This window comes from Juglans microcarpa x Juglans regia, chromosome 2D, assembly GCF_004785595.1.
Source record: "Juglans microcarpa x Juglans regia isolate MS1-56 chromosome 2D, Jm3101_v1.0, whole genome shotgun sequence".
Classification (NCBI taxonomy): Eukaryota; Viridiplantae; Streptophyta; class Magnoliopsida; order Fagales; family Juglandaceae; genus Juglans; species Juglans microcarpa x Juglans regia.
Genome location: NC_054596.1, coordinates 38,552,856 through 38,574,737, shown reverse-complemented (window position 1 = coordinate 38,574,737; position 21,882 = coordinate 38,552,856). Strand labels below are relative to the sequence as shown.

General features: G+C 38.1%; 3 protein-coding genes across 10 annotated transcripts; 2 read left to right on the top strand and 1 right to left on the bottom strand.

Annotated features, from left to right (window-relative positions):
• The first annotated feature begins 166 nt into the window (after positions 1-166).
• LOC121248028 lies at positions 167-3,794 on the top strand. 4 transcript variants are annotated; one of them, XM_041146378.1, is made up of 5 exons: positions 173-364; positions 1,251-1,512; positions 1,728-1,850; positions 2,297-3,409; positions 3,520-3,794. In XM_041146378.1, exon 4 carries the CDS (start codon positions 2,355-2,357, stop codon positions 3,366-3,368), a length of 1,014 nt encoding a protein of 337 aa, XP_041002312.1. In that variant the 5' UTR covers positions 173-364; positions 1,251-1,512; positions 1,728-1,850; positions 2,297-2,354; the 3' UTR covers positions 3,369-3,409; positions 3,520-3,794. The 4 variants fall into 4 exon arrangements, 3 of the variants coding, with proteins under 3 accessions (XP_041002310.1, XP_041002312.1, XP_041002311.1); XM_041146377.1 differs by lacking the exon at positions 1,728-1,850; XM_041146376.1 differs by lacking the exons at positions 1,251-1,512; positions 1,728-1,850 and having other exon boundaries at positions 167-364.
• A 1,142-nt stretch (positions 3,795-4,936) lies between these two features.
• LOC121248030 (deSI-like protein At4g17486) lies at positions 4,937-9,056 on the top strand. Of its 3 annotated transcripts, none has more exons than XM_041146383.1 (5): positions 4,937-5,302; positions 6,762-7,049; positions 7,719-7,799; positions 7,927-8,048; positions 8,313-9,056. In XM_041146383.1, the coding sequence occupies exons 1-5, from the start codon at positions 5,149-5,151 to the stop codon at positions 8,373-8,375; spliced, it is 708 nt and encodes a 235-aa protein (XP_041002317.1). In that variant the 5' UTR covers positions 4,937-5,148; the 3' UTR covers positions 8,376-9,056. The 3 variants fall into 3 exon arrangements, with proteins under 3 accessions (XP_041002317.1, XP_041002316.1, XP_041002318.1); XM_041146382.1 differs by having other exon boundaries at positions 7,924-8,048; XM_041146384.1 differs by lacking the exon at positions 8,313-9,056 and having other exon boundaries at positions 7,927-8,302.
• Positions 9,057-9,238: 182 nt separating this feature from the next.
• On the bottom strand, positions 9,239-16,091 carry LOC121248029 (acyl-protein thioesterase 2-like). Of its 3 annotated transcripts, none has more exons than XM_041146379.1 (10): positions 15,721-16,091; positions 14,402-14,495; positions 14,172-14,286; positions 12,826-12,862; positions 12,636-12,705; positions 12,392-12,496; positions 10,569-10,719; positions 10,377-10,459; positions 9,625-9,718; positions 9,239-9,540 (listed from the first exon to the last, which is right to left on the bottom strand). In XM_041146379.1, exons 2-10 carry the CDS (start codon positions 14,430-14,432, stop codon positions 9,453-9,455), a joined length of 774 nt encoding a protein of 257 aa, XP_041002313.1. In that variant the 5' UTR covers positions 14,433-14,495; positions 15,721-16,091; the 3' UTR covers positions 9,239-9,452. The 3 variants fall into 3 exon arrangements, with proteins under 3 accessions (XP_041002313.1, XP_041002314.1, XP_041002315.1); XM_041146380.1 differs by lacking the exon at positions 15,721-16,091 and adding an exon at positions 15,568-15,695; XM_041146381.1 differs by lacking the exon at positions 15,721-16,091 and adding an exon at positions 15,233-15,346.
• Between the last annotated feature and the right edge of the window lie 5,791 nt (positions 16,092-21,882).

The following is a 21,882-nucleotide window of genomic DNA, read 5'->3' as shown; positions in this document are numbered from 1 at the left end:
TAATAATAATAACGGAGAATTTTGTTTTTCCTTTTTAAAAAGAAAACTTGAATAGGCCTTCAAATAGGCCAAAACGGCGCCGACTTCAAATAATAAACGTTTGAATTAAAAAAAAAAAAAAATTAAAAGCATTTTTATAAATAGCACCAGCGAACCCGTTTTGTCCACGTCAGGTCATTCCTTTAAGTACGTCGCCCTTATATTCCTCTCAGCGTTCCTCGAAATTCGCCTCTCCGTCTCTCTCTCTCTCTCTCTCTCTCTCTCTTAGGGTTCCTTACCGAATCGAATCGAATCTGTATCAAGAAGTGTTTGTTCCTAGAGAATCCGAGAAGATTAGTTCTTCCATCGGCTTCTCGGACTTCTGGTAAATCTACTATACGATCTCTGATTTTATACCAGCTCCGGGTTCGATTGTAATCGGATCTGCGAGTCTTTATTTTTGGTGCATCTGCGGGATGGTTGTCTGTACGGATCGGATTTTTTGGCGGGCCGATGATGCACTTTGATTCGGTTTTGAAACTTTGTATCGATTAGGGTTTGGGAGTTGGGGATTTTTTTAAGGTGGCTGTGTTTAGGAAAGATGATTATTTGGGGTTTGAGCTGGTTGTTTAGCTGAGGATGTGCGGAGAATGGGTGTTGTAGATATCACTTTGTTGTGAACTTTGTCTGTCTTGCTTTGTATGAGCTAAATTTCTGCAAATAATAGTTAATTCTTTGCTTGATGCTTGTAGTGGATTCGGTTTTTTCGGTTTTTATTTATTTTTATTTTTATTTTTTTTATTTTTATTTTTATTTTTTAAATTCCCTGAAAACTATTACGCGATAAAGGTTGGTTCTGATTAATAGCAGAGAACACTGTTTGGAATCGTCTGGTCGTAGATTGAGTTTGACAGCTGAGTTTTTCCATATGCCGGGTTAAAATAAAATTACAGAAATTTCACGACTTTGAAAACCTAGCATTTACGATTTTATTCAGAACAGGGTACCGTTCTTCGTGGTTGTGCCAATGAGGCGATAGCTTTCTGATAGATTTTATTGGAATCGTTGAAGCTTTAGTATGTTTATGTTGCCCATGTTAATAACTTAATTCGGATTCGTGCCTATAACTTCAAAAGTTTTGGAGATTCTTCAAATTCTACCACCCTCAAGCATGGAGAAAGGATATCGGTTTCTCCATCTTCGTTTTAGTTCAACTCTCTCTCTCTCTCTCTCTCTCTCCCTCATATTAATTCTTCACTTCTCAAGTGTAGGATGGTAGTTTTCATCCGTTGGACACAATTTAACGGGTACATTTAGTCGCCTGTGAACTTTTAGACAAAAGTTTTCTGAAATATCAATATTAACAAACGAAGATTGGGGGGGGGGGGGGGGGGGGGGGGCACTGAAGGAAGACTTCAAATCTATTACCCCGAGATTTCCCAAATGTCAATATGGCAACAAACCTTAAAGAGAAGGTCCAGGAGGATGCCAGTGATGGCAATGATGTAGCTGAGGATGTGGATTTAGGCGGAGGTAAAATGTTTGACTGATCTCAAGAAGTTGGTTATAAAAGCTTGTTGAGTTGTGTAGTCTTCATATAGTTCATCTTTATCGTTCTGCCCACCACGCATTGTTCAAGTATTCTGAGCAAATTCAAATCCAACGTGCTGTTTGTAAGAAGGCTACTATAATATACTTATGTTGTGATATAGATAAGGTAGTACCCTGAACCATTATATTGGATGTAGGTATCTCAGATTTTGCTAGTGCACTCTGGGCACTTAATTTTGAGCAATTTTTCTGTTCCAAGGTTTTACGCATTAAAACTTGCTGCTGCAGTTCATCATGAGATCTATGAATTTGAATGGAAGGTGGGATTATTGATTATCCATCGATATCAATAATTTGCTTAGATTTTTGCAATTTCCATATAAGCTTTTGTTTTTTCGAATCCCATTGAGTGCAAACAATCTCTAGGGGTTATAGGATTGGGGGAGAGGGGGGGGGTTCCCCTTGAATTATCTGAGGTGCACGTGCGGAAAACTCCTAGCTGAGGGCCTATGCACCCTTGGGATTAGTCGGGACGTTGTTCCTGGACATCTGGTGCAAGTTAAAAAAAAAAAAAAATTCATAGACCTCTGCAATTTTGCAAACTCAGCATGTGCTTATTCAGGGGATTGTTCGGATCATTTGTAATTTAGGTTGAGTTATAATGTTTATTAGTACTTTTTTGCCTATACCAGCATTGCACAAAACCTTACTACTTTTTAGGTGCCAAGTGGTGTAGTTACTTATTTTGAGGTCCTCTTTTTTGTAGTTTTCTATAGTTCTGCTGCTTTTTGGAGGTGCCTGACTTCTTCTCGAGATTTTTCAACATGCCAAAGGAGAGAAGAGACCGTTCGATGTCTCGTGATGTGTACAGGGCATCTCCTTTTTCATGCAGTTCTAGTTGTGCTAGACGATCTTCACCAAGAATTCCTTTAGAAACGAAGGAAAACTTAAAGGAATGGGAAGAAGCTAGGTGCCCTGTTTGCATGGAACATCCTCACAATGCAGTTCTGCTAATCTGCTCATCTCGTGAGAAGGGATGCCGACCATACATGTGTGATACTAGCTACCGCCACTCAAACTGTCTTGATCAGTTCCGAAAGTCATTTTTAGAAACCTCATCAACAATATTGGGACCTGATGACACTCTTTCAACCACCCGCTTGTCTCCTAATGAGACTTCAGAATTGACAGTTACTGAGGTGCAAGAAGAAAGAAGTGAGGAAGTGCACCCCCCTTTGCATCCCATCTCTTGTGAGAATCAGGAGCAACCAAAGTTAGTGTGCCCCCTATGTCGTGGACAGATACAAGAATGGATTGTTGTTGAGCCTGCTCGTCATTTCATGAATGCGAAATTAAGGAGCTGCTCCTGTGAGACATGTACTTTCACTGGCACCTATACAGATCTCAGGAAGCATGCTAGGCTTGAGCACCCCCTTGTGCGCCCATCGGAGGCTGACCCAGAGCGACAGCGTAATTGGAGGAGGTTGGAGCGACAGAGGGACCTTGGAGACTTGCTCAGCACACTGCAATCTTCATTTGGAGAGGAGAGGGGTGATGACAACATTTTGCCCATTGATGATGGGGGTTGGCTGACTGTATTCTTTCTCATTCGGGTTTTTCGACCTGGTTCTAGTCCAAGAAGCGGCAGCTGGTCTGGTACCTCGCGAACCAGAGCACAAATGAGCATTAGAAGGAGATCTAGTAGGCTTTGGGGGGAGAGCTATGATGGTGAAACTGGATCTTCTTCCCGAGACGAGGACAATGACTCATCTGATGGTGGCTCAGTTCCTTGGAGGCGCCCTTTGTGGCGGAGGACAACTCCAGACGAGGAGCCATAATTGCAGAACTTTGTGGGCACTGTTTCATTGTTTGTTTCAAGGTCTCAAAAGTATTGCTTTAAATCCGTGAACAGTAGCTGCCAATTATTTTCCTTATCATTGATAGTGGGACGAATGTATTCATCCTAACTACTTCTGTTGTGTTTTTCAGGTGGACAGAAGGGAAGAAAAGTTGGAAGTTCTTTCACTTGTGCATCGGAATTCTGTTCCACTGGACGTGGGACGGTTTTGTTGATTAAAGTTGCTGGAATGTTACTAAAAGAAATTGTAATCTATAGAAAAGCTTTTAATTGAATCACATTTTCTTTCCCTAGAAGCTTTCCTTCATTTTGCCTTATGCTGCAATTATATCAAAGTCTCTTTGAACAATGAAGCGTGTAATAAATATTTTCATTCTTGGCAGTACTTGGGCTGCTGCCAAGTTCCCTTCTTGGCTGTAGCCAAGGTCCGTCCTATTATCCATCCATGTTCATAACGTTGGTCTATTTGTGCTTGAAATTTTAACTGGCTAAAACCTGCCGTGGATTGATGTGCCCGCCATAATGAAACTCTCATCTGGGAAATACTGTAAAAGAGATGGTTTATGTATTTATTATTAAGGTAAAAATGTATATGATCCTCAAGAGTTTAGTTATAGTTTTATCGTTAGACTTTACTCTCCAAATGTTATATTAAGCATAAATAACCAAAATTTCCATCATGTTATTATTTCTTATTTTTAAAACTTAATTAATATACTTTATTGATTTTGCCTTTAGATTCTTTCGAGTTCTTGTGGAGAAAGGAAAGACATAAAAAAAATTTCCCTATCTGTCTGTCCCCTCCACTTAACCTTGTGACCTTGATCTCATTTATTACAAAATACAAGCTAGCTTTAACTTCTAAAAGCAAATTATTTTTTTATTTTATTTTTCAAAAGCCGTTTTCACAACTTCTCTCAGAATGCATTTGGATGTTAAAGTGAGTTAAGTTAAGTTAATAAAATATTATTTATTATTATTATTATTGTTTTGAGTTTTAAAAAAATTGAATTGTTTATTATATTTTGTATTGAGATTTAAAAAAGTTATAATGATGAGTTGAGATGAGTTGAGATGAGTTGTGTTTCCAAATGAAGCCAATCTATCTTATCTCATCTAATTATTAAAATTTTTTTAAATTTTTATACAAAATAAAATAAACAATTTAATTTTTTTAAATTTTAAAATAAAAATAATATTAAAAAAATATATTTTAACGATATTTTATTTAATTTTTTAACTTTAATTTCAACTCATCAAATGAGACTTTACTCTTAAGCGGCATTAGACACAACTTAATTAACTGTATTTGAATTTTAGAAATTCGGGTGGCATTTTATTAAGCAAGTTTATTTTATTTAATTTCTATTATAAAGTAGAAACTGGAAACTGGAAAGTGTTTACTAATGCTTAATCAAAGTGTCATCTAATCTTTTGATGGAATTGAAGAACGTTAGTCGGTGATGGCAATCATAAGCCCAACTCGAAGAGCATTATTATGGTGCTGTGTGCACAGAATCATAACTCATAAGCACCTTTGTCCTGTCTCTCTCTCTCCATTTGCCACTTTTGCTTTAATTCCTCAAAAGTCCCCAAACCTTTTCTTCCCCTCCCCCCTCTGGCCGGAGAGAGATCTCTGTTATCTCTTTCTTTCCCTCTGAGGCCTGAGAAGGAAACAAAAGCCAATAATTTTATTTTTTTTTATTTGGTATTTTTGGGGCCTTCTATTTCTTTTCTTTTCTTTTTTTTAGTTTTGGAAGATGGGGTCAGAGAGCTCCTCGAACTCGACCTCTGAATGCGATGGGAACGACAAGAACTTAGAGACCCAGGTGGTGCTGAACGTGTACGATCTCACCCCTCTCAACAATTACATGTCTTGGTTCGGTTTTGGGATCTTCCATTCCGGCATTGAAGGTTAGTTAGTTCGGTAATTGTATGATATTGTGGCTTTCTTATTTTTATGCTCTCTGAAATCTTTTGGCCTTTGTTTTTGTATGTTTTGGGTGTTGGCTTAGCTCGTTTCATTGGTTCTTGATGATGCTGTCTTTGGATTTTTTCTTTTTTTTTTCTCTCTCATCCCATTTGCTTCAATTTCTCTCTAGTAGGTAATATATATATTTTTTTTTGTTTCGTCTCCCCGCCTTCTTTTGGTCATTGATTTGTGAACAGTAGATTTGAGTGGCTGCTTGGAAAGTTAGGAGAATTTGTGAGTTTTCTCAAATCATTATTTGAATGTTCCTTTCCATGAAGTTTCATCTCGTTATGCGCGGATTTTGAGTTAATTGATGTTACATTTGATAACGAGAAGTTCCGAAATAAATGAGTTGTAGTGAACAGGCTTTCATTTATTTATGACTAATGGTTCTTGACCAAACAAAATTGTTTTAGAATGCTATTGATGCATATGCCTGCATGTGATGCTAAATATTTTTTTGCATGCCGTTATAGTACTTCAGTTTGGTGGTAACTAACTAGAAAGTGGATTAAATATATTGGGTCTTAGTAATTTGGCAGTTGTTGTAGGTAAGGACTGGTGTTGCCAGAGGCCTTCGGTCACATAATTGGGCTTGTTTCACTAACGAGTCCTTCTACTTGCAATCAGGTGTAGAGGATACACTTTGTACACCACTGACATGGCATGTTTTGATATGTAACAGAGTTTAAAATTTAATTCTCTTACAAATCAAACCGTCATATCAGTGGTATGGAGGTTGTGTCCTTCACACAGACTTGCAAATATAATTCTTTTGATTAAAAAATACATCTTAGGTGAGCCATTTGCCTTTCAATGTAAAATTCAATTGTTCGCCTCGAAGAAAATGTGAAATATTGTACCTTTTTCAGAAAACAATAAGACGAGGGAAGTTCCTGTAGAGCGGTAAAAAAATTAATTTACCCCAAAAGGACTCAATTCAACTGACATACTTGAACAGTTCAGTTGAGTCAATTTTGATATTCTTAGAATATGGAAATGCAGTTATCCTGTTTCATTATTCAATCCTCCTATGTATTTACGTCTACCAGAATCTAGAAGGGTGAAATTGTAATTCTTTTGTCTAACTGCCTAAAGTGGGATGTGTTTTTCTCTCTTCTTGTTTTGGTCTAATCAACTGGATAGAGAAACAGAGAGATTTGTGTAATTGAGTTCTATATGCGAAGTCTGTTCTATCAAAACCAAAGTTTCCAACTTATGAGAGATTTTGGTTTCTATTTGAGATGTCTTGGAACATGTGTTTAAAGCAAGCTTTACAATCTTCTTTTTTGAAGACTAGTGAAGTGTTGACGTGAATGTTTCCTTGAAATTTCTTTATTAATAGTTTTGGCTGTTATTAATAAGTCTAAATACACTATCCATATCATTGTTTATGGACAGTCCATGGTAAGGAGTATGGATTCGGGGCTCATGACTTCCCAGCAAGTGGAGTTTTTGAAGTGGAGCCAAGGACTTGCCCAGGTTTTGTTTACCGATGTTCTGTCCCATTGGGCCGCATAACTATGCTTCCATCCGAGTTCCGAGTATTTATTGAGAATGTGGCATCCGAGTACCATGGGGATACCTATCACCTCATTTCCAAGAATTGCAACCATTTTACAGATGACATTTCATGGAGACTGACAGCAAAACACATCCCAGGTTGGGTGAATCGGCTTGCCCGACTAGGTACAAAGAATTTTACCTCTTCTCTTCATTATTACATTCCTTAACTCACTTCTCGCTTTCTCTCTCTCTCCCTCTCTCTCACACAAACATTTTTGTTTGATTTTTTTTCCTGTCCTGTTGATGGATCAGAATAGATGCAATCAACTTCATTTTTTTAAATATAAGTAGATGCAATCAGCTTCATTGCTGCAATTAGAGTTTTAAAACACTAGACCTTCGTGTCCACTCAAGGCTGTTAGCCCTGTCACTAGGGATCATTGTACAACATTTAAAGTGAGTCACTTTGATATTCATCTTTTTGTAAATGAATGTAGTTGGTAATGTGTACAGGGACTACAGAGCAGGGAAAACATGACATCATATGTAGCATTTATATCTTTAGATTTGTTACGTCACCAATCCTATACCTTGACTTCTTGCACATGGATTGATTTTCAATTGGTGGCCATGTCTGAAAACTTTCATGGAATGAAGATGAACCATGTTTTTAGAAGCATTTTTAATTTATGAGTTTGCTTGTGGGTTGTCTTTTCCATGTTCTTTGATCTTTCATTTTTCCTGGAATGTGAAGCAAGCAGCATGGGTATTAATATTTTCGATTGCCACGCACACATGACATCGTTATTCTTAAATGCAACATGGAGATTATAACTCAACTTTTTTTATCAGGTGCTTTATGTAGTTGTCTGCTTCCTGAAAGCCTTCAAGTATCCACTGTCAAACAGCTGCCTGAGTACCACGACTATTCAGGTGAGCACCCTTTTTTTAAACCTGTTATCTGTATAAGTTAGTTTGACTCTACATCTAGTCCATATATTCAATGGCTTCCTTTACCATAGAGTGTTTTGGTTGTTTTTGTGGTGGTTTGTTTTAGAAGAAGATGGTACAGAATCTCTGTCGACCACCACTGCACGCGAGTCCACAGAGATTGATGATGATCAAGAGAAGAGTCTGCTGTCCCCAATGGCTGTAAGCGGTGATATGGCCTTTGTTAAGGAGGTACACAAGTGAAACTAGGCTGCTTTACTGAACAGGGGAATATAATCCATTGTTCCCATTGCTTGCATGTAAAACTTTTTGCTTGACTTGCCGTAATTGTTTCATTTTTCCCTCACATTTCCACTTTTTATCTTTTATGTTTCTTTCATCTGTTGAGAACTGAAAATTATGAACTCTTGTAATTGGTCATTTTTCTACGGATGTTCTGTTCCGTATGGCGGTTTTTTTGAAGGGGAAATGACATCTCTACTGAATATTCTGTAGTGTATTATGAGCTTGGAACTAAAAGATGGCTGTCTACTTCAGTTTCGTGAAGCAATTTGGTGAACATGAGCGCTGGAAATTTGTCACCAAAACTGTTGGGTGCATATATATATATATATAAGGGGGATTACCCTCTCCTTCCCTGTTTCAGGCTGGATTCGATTCCAGTTCTATTGTTTGATGACAAGAGTTCAGAAGGCGGGGCTAGCTGACCTACAAGGAAACTCCCATGCCATTTAAACCGCACAGTTTTAATGCATGCGACATATGTCTTTGGTGTTGGTGTAGACTTCCATTTACATGCCAGTCCTGGCTAATATATAATAAATCATGAAACTTTATTGTCTCTAATGGTAAGGCTGAGGTTGACATGAACCTAAAATACCGACCGAGCTATAAACGACATTGGAATTCTGCACTTCTGAATGTTACGAAACTTGGAATACACTGGATGTAAAGCAAGAGCAACCAAGACACTGGAGGAGGATTTATAACTCATTGCAGAATAAAATAGGAAGTTTCTCGCTTCCAGCCAAGCAGGGAACGGAGCAGACACGACAATGGCTTCCATTTAAGTCTGACATTCATGCTAGGAAAAAAGAAAAAGAAAAACTGACACCCGTAACGTCGGAAGCAGCTTTTTTTTCTTCTCAGAAATGAAAGTAATACCACAATGAATCTTTAATCTGTTCCAAACTGGGGTTGGAGTGTCCGCTGTAAATTTCAAATTATTTTAATTTTGTAGGAGCTAATTGGTACTACTACTACCTATCTTTTTCTTTTCCTTCAGAAAAATAACATCTCGGGTCCAGATGTATGGATCAACCAGAAGAGGTTACCAGCTTATGTAGTCTATAGGTAAGTCGGATATAAGAAATGAGACACAACCAGCAGATACTGTTCAGATGGCAGATGGAATGCCAAAATAATCAATTCCAAACAGCTTTTTAATTACCCCAAATAAATGGCCTTGCAGTTCACGAATATGGCTTATCAAGGTGCCAACCAGCCAAAACAATATCCAACAATACCCAATGTTACTCCTTAGGTACCCATATTTGTTGCTAATAACTGTAGACATACTTGCCCTTTGGTTTCTTGTTCTTGCTAGCTTGCTGTTACTCGAAATCTTACATCATCTTACGAAGAGGCCCCCTCAAGAGCCAACTTTGAAGTTAGCCAAGTGCAGAATTCATCCATCTCTTCAGGGATTGTGTAGTGACCAAGCCTGCATGTTCAAACAAAACTCTAAGATTGCAACAGATATATCAAAACTCACAAATTGCTTTGCTGGTAATCTCCAACTGCATACCCATTATAGCTTTTGAATGTCACGTCCTGAAATCCACACGAACTCAAGGACCGTGAGGATTTCTCACCGAATTTATAAAGAACCACATCATCAGCTGAAACAAACAATGTGTGTATCAGTTTATGTGTAGCAACAGCCTACCCAATAATAGCTGCCATGCCAGTGGCAAATCCTTCGGCAATGCAAAAGTTGGAACTACAACTATGCATCACTAGCATTGATGATTAACATTTTAGCACAAATTGTTCACATCGGGGTAAATACAAAAGTACGAAGCTACTAGTTTAGGTAAAGATTCACTTTCCCAGCAATTAAGAAATGGTGGTAAATATCATGCTACAAAACTATAATGCAGCTTGCCCCAAGGTATACTTTTATGCACTTCAAATATTAGGCATGCGTCACAATCAAAAAATAGTTTTCAGAAAATGTTTAAAGAGAAAAAACAAGACTTCAATTTGCCTGTGTGGACCCTGAGCCTAACTAAAAACCGCAAGGCATGACCTCTAACTCCTAAAGTTTTGAATTGATCTCAGGTAGAATAGCAAGCAAGCCTGGAGGAAGTATTAATTGGCTTAGATACGACAAGCATCTCAATCCAATTCATATCCCTAACGAAATGGGTGCTGCATCAACTCTTCATTATACCGGTACTTACAGAGAGCATATAATTTCAACTCCTTGTAAATGAAGAAACCTGTAAATCCAAAATAAACCTGTAACATTTGAATATTCCAAAAAATTGTGAATACCTTTGCCATGACAGAGCAAAATGGGCAAGGACACAGCACGCCTAGCAGCTTCATCCACCCCTTGTAACTTGTTAGCTAAGGTCCTGGGAAGAATATATAACTCAACCATGGGTATCAAATTAAAGCAAAAAAAAAAAAAAAAAAAAACAATGAAAAGTTGAGATGAGAAGGGTGGATTGTAAGGATGCAAACTTTGAACAAGGAAGCCAGCCACTTAGTCCAACAACTGCACTTAATTGGGCTGGGTATGGATTGCCGTTTCCATATTTCCCTTGAGTAAAGCAAGAGGCAGAATATAGTGCAGTAGCTGCACCCATACTGAAACCTCCAACACCAAGTTTAACTGTAAAAAATAAACAGAGAGCACTGTCAAAATTATGAAACAAAATAGGCAGCACTTCACAAAATTATAAAGCCAAGGTCACATTAAGACATCAAAAGGGTATTAAATTTATCTATCGTAGCATTAGAAAGTATAGATTAATCCCTCAGAAGATTTGCAGCATAAAATGCAGTTGTCATTGTCAATGACAGCAGAAAATTGAAATTAACAAAGGACAAAGGACTTCAAAAAGTTTTTTTTTTTTTTTTAATAAAAAAAATTTTATTGAGACAAATAACAGGGTAAAGCCAAGTACACAGGAACTATACAAAAACTGAACCTAGTTACAAGTCAGGAACTAGAAAAAGAAATAAGAAAATTATGGACACTAGATCCATTAAAGACAATAGCCGAAACCCACTGAAATAAGGTATTAAAGAAAAAACATCTAAGTTCGTCCACCGAGCGTTCCTTACTTCAAAGCATTGACCATTCCTCTAATTCCAAATACACCACACAAGGCATAAAAGGATCATATTCCAAACAGCAGAAATTTGCAAATTACCCCTTATACCTCTCCAACAAGCAAAAAGATCCACCACCCTCCTAGGCATCAGCCAAGCCATTCCACTCCTACTAAACACTTCATACCATAACACCCCAGCCACCTCACAATGTAATAACAAATGATCCACTGATTCACTAGATTTTTTACATAAGAAACACCAATCCATAACAACTAAACCACGCTTCCTAAGGTTGTCCAAAGTCAGACTTTTCCCTAAAGAAGCAGACCAGCCAAAGAACGCAAGCTTTGAAGGCACCTTGCTCTTCCAAATACTCTTCCAAGGAAAGTTCTTTCAGCTCTGGGAAATAAACTATGCTCTTTTCCAATCATAAATAGAGCAAGATGAAAGTATTTAATATCAAAGAGATCATTGCTTTCAACCAGTAAATAACTTATATCCACAGGATTTCCTACTGCCCTCTCAGTGCATTGTGCAATTCAAAAAGTGATAAGATAATCTAGTATAAATGCAATGCTTGTACATACATTTAAAAAGAAAAAATTCCTTGAAGAGAAGGCAGAAACAAAGTGCTATGTGAAAATAGACATGCACCTGATCAGCTCATATGTACGCTAAAACAATTTCAAACAAGGCAATTAAGGCTAAGCCAATCACCACACATAAATGAAGACAAAAGGAAAAAGGGGGCAAAATATTTTTCCTAGGCTCTATCACAGACTTTGCTCTATATAATAAGAGCCTTTCTGATTAGCTCATAGAGATGAAACCCTAGAAAAGAACCCATAAAAGAAAAAAATTATCTAATATGGAGTACATTTCCAAGTTCTGTCAAGACCAGCGGCATTTAACATCTTACGCTTCATGTGATCATCAAGAAAACATAAAGGGAAAAAAAAAGGAAGCGATGAAATGTTTTATTGAAAGTTGAATAAAATATTGTTATAATATTATTTTTGTTTTGGAATTTGAAAAAGTTGAATTGTTTATTATATTTTGTTTGGGAGTTGACATTGGCTGTTGCAAGATTCCAATGCTCAAGACTGCCAGCAATCAATGGAGAATTAGTGTCCTGCACATTCTAGCATTCACGAAAGCTTTTCAACCAGAAAATCCAAAATTGCAGCATCATCACACATACGATAAAGCTCCAAAAGAAAACCTACTGTCGGCAGGTTCTGTTGACAACAAATTTGCAACATGTGCTGCTGAAGCATCCAAACCCTCTAAGTCATCAGGAGCATCTTCAGACAGGTCTCCCACATCAAACCCTGATTTATGTCATAGTACATGTTGGATTAATATTAGGAATAGCAAAACTCTAGTGTTCCAACATGACGCCCTTTCCACTCTTTACGAGCAGTGAAAGTGAAAGAAATATAACCACGTCTTCATAGCAAGTAAACTTACAAGCAGTGGAAGGAAAGCCACCGAAAACAGTAATTGGCTGGGTAGGAGCAGTTGGGCATATCCATTTTATCTGATATCATAAACAAAAATATGTGAAATGTTAATGAAACAAAGTTTATCCTCCAATTTCTGGAGTATAAAAGTATAAAGTTGTGAGTTTTGATGTATACTAAAAATTGCTTATCCTTACATTTGGAAGAGGAAGGGTCTCCAGTAGCTGGGACCAGCTGCCAAAAAGAGGGGAAAAAAGAACCAAAACACATGAAAATTAGACCACCATTGAACCAGAAATGTGAAAAATCAATTATTAGTGCTTCCAGTCAGATGTATATGAATTCCAAAATGCACTCATCTTAAACTAGTGTTCAGAAAAGTTAATTTGACCCAAGCAAAGGTTGTGACAAAAACAATGGAAACGTAGTGGGCTAATTCCATTTCGAATTGAATTGGAAACATCTGTTACAATATAAAGCTGGGCAAAATAATATCTATTGACATTGGAATTTAGTATTGCAAATACAGCTGAAGCTAAAACAAATGAACACAAGCCATCTGTACTGAACCACAACCAATGCAAACATGCATGCACAATTCTTTTTTCGGGAGGCAAGCCACGCTCTTGAAACCAAATCAAGTTTCAAGAAAAGCAAGGAGTTACAGCGTCTTTTTTCAGGAATCAACTACGACGCTAAGGGTGGTAACTCATCTAGAGGGAAGTCTAAAGGGAGGGGAAGCAAGGGGTTGGGGTCGGGTTTGGTGTATTTTGGGTTGTTTTCATGGGCTTTTTGGGTTATTAGGGGTTTTCTATTATGGGCAAGGTGTTCTCTTGTATACATTCAGTGTACTTGGTTACTCCTTTGATATATATATATATATATATAATATTTTTACTTATAAAAAAAAAATGCACACATGTCAACAGACCCTTTTCTATCCTGATTTAAGAACTGATGTTGACAACCCACCTATGCATCAAAACATGAATTTGACTGCAGTTAGTATATATTACTCAACAGAGAGACTTGCAATACATAAAACACTATAGGTCAATGAGTCATATTATGTCCATGATTTCCTTTGCAAGTCCCTAAAACATGAGGTCAACAAGTCATAATTTGTCCATGATTTCCTTTACTTTATTAAACAGTTATCTGGTCAACCAAAATATGATTACAGGAGGAAATGGAAGTTCTAGAACCAGACCTCTCTTGAGGAGATAAACAAAACAATGTACAAGCCATATTATTATCAAAGGTGAGCAACAATAGTCTTAAAGATTTTTTGATGGGGGAACATGGGAGTCGAGAAGATGAAGCACAAAAATGTGATTTTGTTTTTGAAAACTCAATTTTTTTTAATAATTCTCTAGAAAGTGCAGATGCAAACCATTGGAAGGAAACACTCTACACTTAATGATGCCTCAAGTTTTGTTTCACCGAAAAGTACAGAAAACAAAACACAAGCTGATAATATGGAATATACCAATACAAGAAAAACCACCTTAAACATCAACTAGACAAAGCAATGGAATATTACCTTGAGCCATTATCACCAAGGCCGTGTAGCCAAACTACAGTGGCTTGGTGTTTACCTTTAGGTCTCACCACATAGGTCCTTCCGAACTCAACTAACCTCCTAGCAGTTCGACCACCTCAAGTATATTCGCAATGAAATTCGATGGAACAATATGAAGAACAGTAAGAATTACAACCCCAATATCATCTCTATCAAACTAAAGCAAAATAGAGCAAGGGAAATAAACAAACCAGAACCCACTGAAGGGCCAGTAAAGCTCATCTTAGCCCCCAAGAAAATTGCACTAATCAAACCAGCTATAGTAATTGAGAGTAGCACAGAATCCTGCACAATGGAAACATGAGTGTTCTTGTTTACTATCTAGATCCAATGTTGTAGATCGATATGAAGCTCTTAACAAAACAATCACTTGGATGCTCTCCTGGTGCCTACAGTGACCAGGCCCTCTATCAAATTAAAAAAAGAAAAAAGAAAAGGAAAGGAAAGAATGACCATTTAGAATACCAAAGTTGACATCTCAAGGGATATTGTACATTATTAAATACGTTAAAGTCTAAATGCTTCTCGTTCCCTTAGTGTATAGGTGGCCTCAAACCATGTGACTGACCAAACATATAAATGGATATGAAAACAAAAACCCGTAATATAACATGTATGCAGAAAGAGAAGGAGAATGAGTCAACCATAACTTCTCCCCTTTTGTTTAATTTACATAATCACATTGTGTTATTCCAGATATTTTAATGAGTCATTTAAACTCTAAAAGGAAAATAAATGCATACGATTGGGCACGTCAGTTTTCTGGAAAATAGAAAATTATTTCCATTTTTTCACTAATATATTGTATCTGTGAAAGCATTTGTTCATGCAGACATGCAAGCCTGCCCCTCTTTTTTTTTTTAAAGGAATTAATGAGTCATTTAATTCCTTGCTACTTTCTAATATCAAACATGGAGGAACCATGTAATTTGCATTACAGAAGTACTAGTACTGCTTTTAAAAACAAAAATGCCATCATAATTGCTTGAAAAGCAAGAAAAATGAACTCCCAAATTACTAACCAAGCAGAAGAAGTTCTTGACATAACACCAAAATATACTACAAACGAGACTAGCCAATTTCCTAAAAATGGCATCGTAAGGAATAAGTAAAAAATGAGGACTGGAACAAAGCCAGTGCGAAGTTCCCAGAGATTGTCAAGCTCGCGTAGAATGTTGAAAACCTTTCCCAATCTCAAGCCTTAACCCATGATTGAAGAATAAGGCGATCAATAAACTTCACAAGAACTCCTCGCTACGAAGAAGAAATATTCATTAAAACAACCAACACAATTACACCTAATCAAAATTCAAAACCCAAGATAAAAAACGATAATAAACCCAGTTCTACCCGGTACTCAATAAACAAAGTTTCAACTCCGGTTAATTCCAAACACAGACAGCGGCTCACGCACAAGATTATCGCACAACAGAGACAGAAATGGAAACGAATCAAAGAATTAAGGATAAATTCCAAATGGGATTTTAGGGATTTAGCGACCAGCACAAACCTTAATCGATATGCAGACTACTGCAGAGGCTCCGAGGCAACACCAACACCAACACAATCTCTCTCTCTGTTTCTCTCTCTCAGTTCTCAACTTTCCGTTGGTATGTCACCTTGTGCGTGTTTTTGTCGGTTTCGTACTGGCTGTCTACTCGTTGCAGCTGCACGCATGGCCTACAAGGATCCCCATGTACAAACTCCAGTTTAAAGCACACATACATTTGCAATCATTTTCAACCGTCGATTCGAATGATTCGGAGTCTTCGAGGAAATGTAACGAATGTACCCCACGTGTTGATAAATGACAACGAGTAGACAGAGTTTCAGAATCCGATCTTCATACACAAGCCTTACCCATTACCAAGGCTGGGAATGCTTTCCCAGCTAGACTGGTCCCGACTCCCAACTCTTATTTATTTATTTCCTAATTAATTAAGTAATTATTTATATATATAATATATAATATGTCCCCCCTATTATTGGAGTGGACCTGTTCAAAATTCTTTGACAAAATAACTGACCTCCCTATTAAGAAAAAAATTGTGAAGTGTTTCAATAGACGGGGAAGAGGTTTATTTAGGTGACTTTTGGATACAAAAATATTTTTAATTCATTTTATTATATATTATTATTATTTTTTTTTTTAAATTTTTATATAAAATATAATAAATAATTTAACATTTTTAAATTTTAAAATAATAATAATATTAAAAAATAATATTTTATTCAACTCATCTAAAACCATCTTATCTTATCTCATTTTACAATCCAAATCAGCCCATCAAAGTAATCAAGATTTTCTAGTCTTATCCAATGTTTTCCTTTTCTTTTATTCTTTTTTGAAATAATTTTTTCCTTTCTTTGTTAAAATGTGAGGTATAAAGATTTTTTTTTGTTTTTGTTTTTGTTTTGAATAATCATATATGTACAATCCTTTTACAATTTTTTATACAATCATATTTTAAAATAAGTCTGTATATGTAAAGTGATGTTATTTTGTAACTGTATAAAAATATTTCTAATTTAAAATATAGTTGTATAAAAAGTTGTAAAAATGTTATATTTATATTGTAAATGGCGTGTCAATACATTTATTTGTTGCATTTTCTAATATTTTTTATTATGTGAATAAGTGAATGATGGACAAGTGGCTAAGTCTGGACCCTTGAAGTCTAATAAAGCAGAGCTGGTTGATCACGTGAGAAGCTCGTGATTCGTGAGATATATCATCAAGTGATTGAGCCGCAGGATTGCGACATGTGTTGACATCTGTTGAATGATATATATTTTTAGTTTTCCGATATGTGTAATACCAATTGATTATTCATCATTTTGGGTCTGTGTTATTGAGAGACTTCAAGAGAGAGCTTGAGAGGGAGAAATTAGGGTTTCTACTTAGGGTTTTACTGAGAGAGAAAATCTGTGCGATTTTCTAGTTTGTGAGAGAGGGTTTTGTAAGTTAGTTGTTCTGAGACTTCTCTGTAAAGGATATTGATCATCAATAAAGCTCTGATGTCATTTATGTTGTGGACATAGACCATTAGGGTCAAACCACGTAAATCGGTTGTGTTCTTTCTTTGATCACTGTTTTATATTCTTGTTCTATTTTGCGATCTGATTTAGTTCTTTAAAATCGTTGGATCTATAAGTCTGTTTGGTATCAAACTGTAGTTCTTGAGTTCTGTTTTCAAAATGGGATTTAAGAAGTTTCATAACAAGTGGTATCTAGAGCCTAGGTCGAGGGGGACCATGAAGTTTGATATAGAAAAGTTTACTGGGGAAAATGATTTCGACTTATGGAGGATCAAGATAAGGGAACTGGTAGTCCAAAATGGATTGCAGAATGCCCTTCTTGGTGAGGGAAAAAAAAAGACTCTTCCTCGAAAGAGGAGGAAAATGAGGTTGTCCATAAGGACATTCTCCAGAAAGCCCACAGTGCACTGATCCTCTCCCTTGGGATAAAGTCCTGAGAGAGGTGGCTAGTTAGGACACTGCTGCGGGTATATGGTTGAAATTAGAGAATATTTATATGACTAAATCCCTAGCTAATAGACTTCACAAAAAAAAACCAAGCTTCATACCTTTAAGATGAACCATGGGACTCCAATAGGGCAGCATCTTGACGAGTTCAATAAAATTATTCTAGACCTAACAAATATAGACATTAAAGTGGAAGATGAAGATCAGGCCATCCTCTTGATGAGTTCTTTGGACTCTTCATACCTAAGTTGTCGTTTGGATTCGAATATGAGTTTAGATGAGTTTAGATGAGTTATGAATAGTAGTGAGATTTGTGAGTTAAAGTTGATGAATAGTAATAAATAGTAATGAGAAGAGTTGAAATGAATTGAAATAAGTTGAGATGGGTTGCGAATACAAACCTCTCTGTAACACCCCGTATTTTAGTGTATTTTTATTGGAGTATTATTTTTATTTTATTCAAAAATTATTCTCTTGTTTTAAAATTATTGGATTTTAATTGGATTATTTTTAGGATTTTTTAGTTGGTGAAAATTAATTTTTATGTGCTTTCTTAATATTTATTTATTGTTGTGCATTTAAATTATTTTTCATATTTAATTAATTACTGTGGGATTTAATTATTTCAATTTGACTTTACCATTACTTTTAAATTATTTTATTTAACTTGAGGTTTTGAAATCGTTTCCGTTGGATCATTTTTGTGACCCAAGTTATGAGGATTGGACCTCATTTCTTTTCCCTCCATTTTTTTTTCTCTCATTTTCTTTTCTCTTTCTTTTCTTTTTCCCCTTATTTCTCCTTCGGCCTTCTCTCCCGCGCGACCCAGCCCGCTCTCCCTCTCTCCAGTGCGTCCGTCGCCCATACCCAACCCGCCGCCGTCGCGCCGCCGTGACCGTCACCGCCCACCACATTTGGTTCCCTACCGACGACCTTACCCCACCAACCTCACCTCCATTCGCGCCGCCGTTAACCACCAGTAGCCCTTCAAAGCCGTGGCGTCACTTTCGTTCCAGCGCCGCTGTCGCACCACCATTGGCCACCATCTTCACACCACTTCATCCTCGACCTCTTAGCAACCCATTGGACCCAACCCCACCTCCGATTTATCACCGGTGAAGCATTTTTAACAACATTTACGTTTTGGGCTTTTTGGTCTTCTACCGCCGCCCACGCCGCCACCCACGGCCAACATTTACCACCACTAGCTTCACCGACCTCTCTAGGCCCTACCCTATCAATTTTGAGTTTTCGTTTGCACCCGTTGAAAAGTTGGTTATTGTGACCCACGGCCACAGTGTATTTTACACTGTGGTGTTGCTCAGACATCGCCTTTTTCAACTTCGTGATTGTGGCGCCCCCAATCCCCCTTATATAAATACACAGGGATCAAGACGCCAGGATGGTGACAACACGGTCACACATCCCAACGAAGTGCCAGTGTGTGTACATGCAACACTGTACAAATAAAATAACGTAGCGGATAGTCAACTAAGTACCAGAATTTATTTACAATCAAGCATCAATAAAAATTTAAATAGCAGTTATACAGTCATCCATAAAATAATTTTACAATAGTTTTGAAATAAACAAACGAGTGATCCCAGATCACTCCTCAGGCGGAGCCGTCTCCTCAGGCTCGCCCTCCTCCTTCTCATCTGCATCAAAATCTGCGTTACCACAAAATGGTATCGCAGGTAAGTATGACCTCAAATAACAACGTAATATAAAATGTATTAAATGCAACTAACATGCATGCACATGATGAAATATGCATTTTTCCACAAAACATCATTTTCCCCGAAAATGATAATTTTCCAACACACGCCAAAATCCCATTTGGCCCAAAATATCCGTAAAACATTTTCCCAGAAAATGATTTACCCAAAAACCAACTCGCACTATTTTCCCAGAAAATAGTGCATTAATTCCAAATGCACCATGCATTATTTCCATATGCACCATGGCCTCCCCTATGGACCATCCGCACGTCCTGGCTTCGTAACGGTGCTCAGTTCCGCGCCCAGCGCGTACATGGCCAAGCACTCACACTACGCAACGAGCGATGCCCAGTTCCGCGCCCAGCGCGTACGTGGCCAGACATCCTCTAGTCCCCGCCAGCAGAAGGACCACGGAGTCGGCACGAGACCATCTCGTCCGATCCCATTGTCGCCCGGCGACAATCCAGGGGACGTTACTCAGTATATTCCGCTGCCGAGTAACCAGAGGAGCTCCACCGAGTTAATACCCCATCTCGGCTTGGGGTCGTGATACACACGCACCAAAAATATTATCACATAAAATCATAGCTTTTCAAATCACATGAACATGAATGCAATACACGAAAACCCAGTTTTCTTTTACAAACATGATCATGCATGAAATAATGAAATGCACATGTACCAACACAATGTCCAAACCAACAATTACCAATCCAATCAAATCCAACCAAACAACTCCAATCACAAATCCATCCGACCCCCGAACTCCTCGGACTCAGTCCGGCATGCCAAAAATACAGTGAAATGGGTTAGTGCAAAAATACATTTAAATTACGAAAGTTCTTTGGAGAAATACTTACAGTGCAATATAATAATTTCCGGAGGATCACGAAGCTGCAAGTGGTGATGTCTGAGCAACACCACAGTGTAAAATACACTGTGGCCGTGGGTCACAGATACCCACTTTTCAACGAGGACAAACGAAGACCAAAAAATGGTAGGGTAGGGCCTAGGGAGGTTGGTGAAGCTAGTGGTGGTGGTGGTTTGCCGTGGGTGGCAGCGCAAGGGGTGGTTTTAAGCCAAAATGCACAAATCGGAAATGGGCTTGGTGGGGCTTCACCGGTGACAGATCGGAGGTGGGGTTGGGTCCAATGGGTTGCCAAGAGGTCGGGGATGAAGTGGTAGGAAGATGGTGGCCAATGGCGGTGCGACGGTGGCGTAACGGCGGAAAGAGTGCCGCGGCTTCGAAGGGCTACTGGTGGTTAACGGCGGCACGGATGGAGGTGAGGTTGGTGGGGTGAGGTCGCCGGCGGCTGGGGAAGCTAGCGGGCTGGGCGGTGAAGGCCACCGCCAGCTCACGGCGGCCCTGGCGTGAAGGTGGCCCGCTGCTTCGTGGGGTGCGTGTGGGCTACCGGCGGCGAGGTAGGGGCTGAGATTTGGGGAGTGAGGTCGCCGGAGGGAGGGGGAGCTGGTCGGCCGGGCGGTGTCGCGCACGGCGGCGCGACGGCGGCGGGCTGGGCGGTGAGGAAGAACGGACGGAGAGAGAGAGAGAGGGAGAGGAAGAGTCGCGCACCGGGGAGGAAGCCAGGGAGAAGAAAAAGAAAAAGAAAAAAAAAAGAAAAGAAGAAAAGAAAAAGAAAAGGAAAAGAAAAATAGAGGGAAAAGAAATGAGGTCCAATCCTCATAACTTGGGTCACAAAAATGATCCAACGGAAACGATTTCAAAACCTCAAGTTAAATAAAATAATTTAAACGTAATGGTAAAGTCAAATTGAAATAATTAAATCCCACAGTAATTAATTTAAATAGTAAAAGCAATTTAGATGCATAACAATAAATAAATATTTGGAAAGCACATAAAAATAATTTTCACCAAATTAAAATCATAGAAATAAACTTACTAAAAATCCAACCAATTTAAAATAAGAGAATAAATTTTAATTACATAAAAATAATTCCTTCAGTAAAAATACACTAAAATACGGGGTGTTACAGTGATCCTTCGGAAATTGCTAGATAGCGCTGTAAGTATTTCTCTAAAGAACTTTCGTAATTTAAATGTATTTTTGCACTAACCCATTTCACTGTATTTATTTGGCATGCCGGACTGAGTCCGAGGAGTTCGGGGGTCGGATGGATTTGTGATTGGAGTTGTTTGGTTGGTTTGGTTTAATTGGTTTGGTTGTTGATGGGTTGTTTTTATTTGGATTTGTTGGGATTGGTTTTGGATGGATGTTGGATCAGTGTTGGTGCATGTTCATATCATTATTTCATGCATGATCATGTTTGTAAAGAAAACTGGGTTTTCGTGCATTGCATTCATGCTCATGTGTGATTTGAAAGGCTGTGATTTTATGTGATGTTATTTTTGGGTGCGTGTGTATCACGACCCCAAGCCGAGATGGGGCATTAACTCGGTGAAGCTCCTCTGGTTACTCAGGAGCGGAATATACTGAGTAACGTCC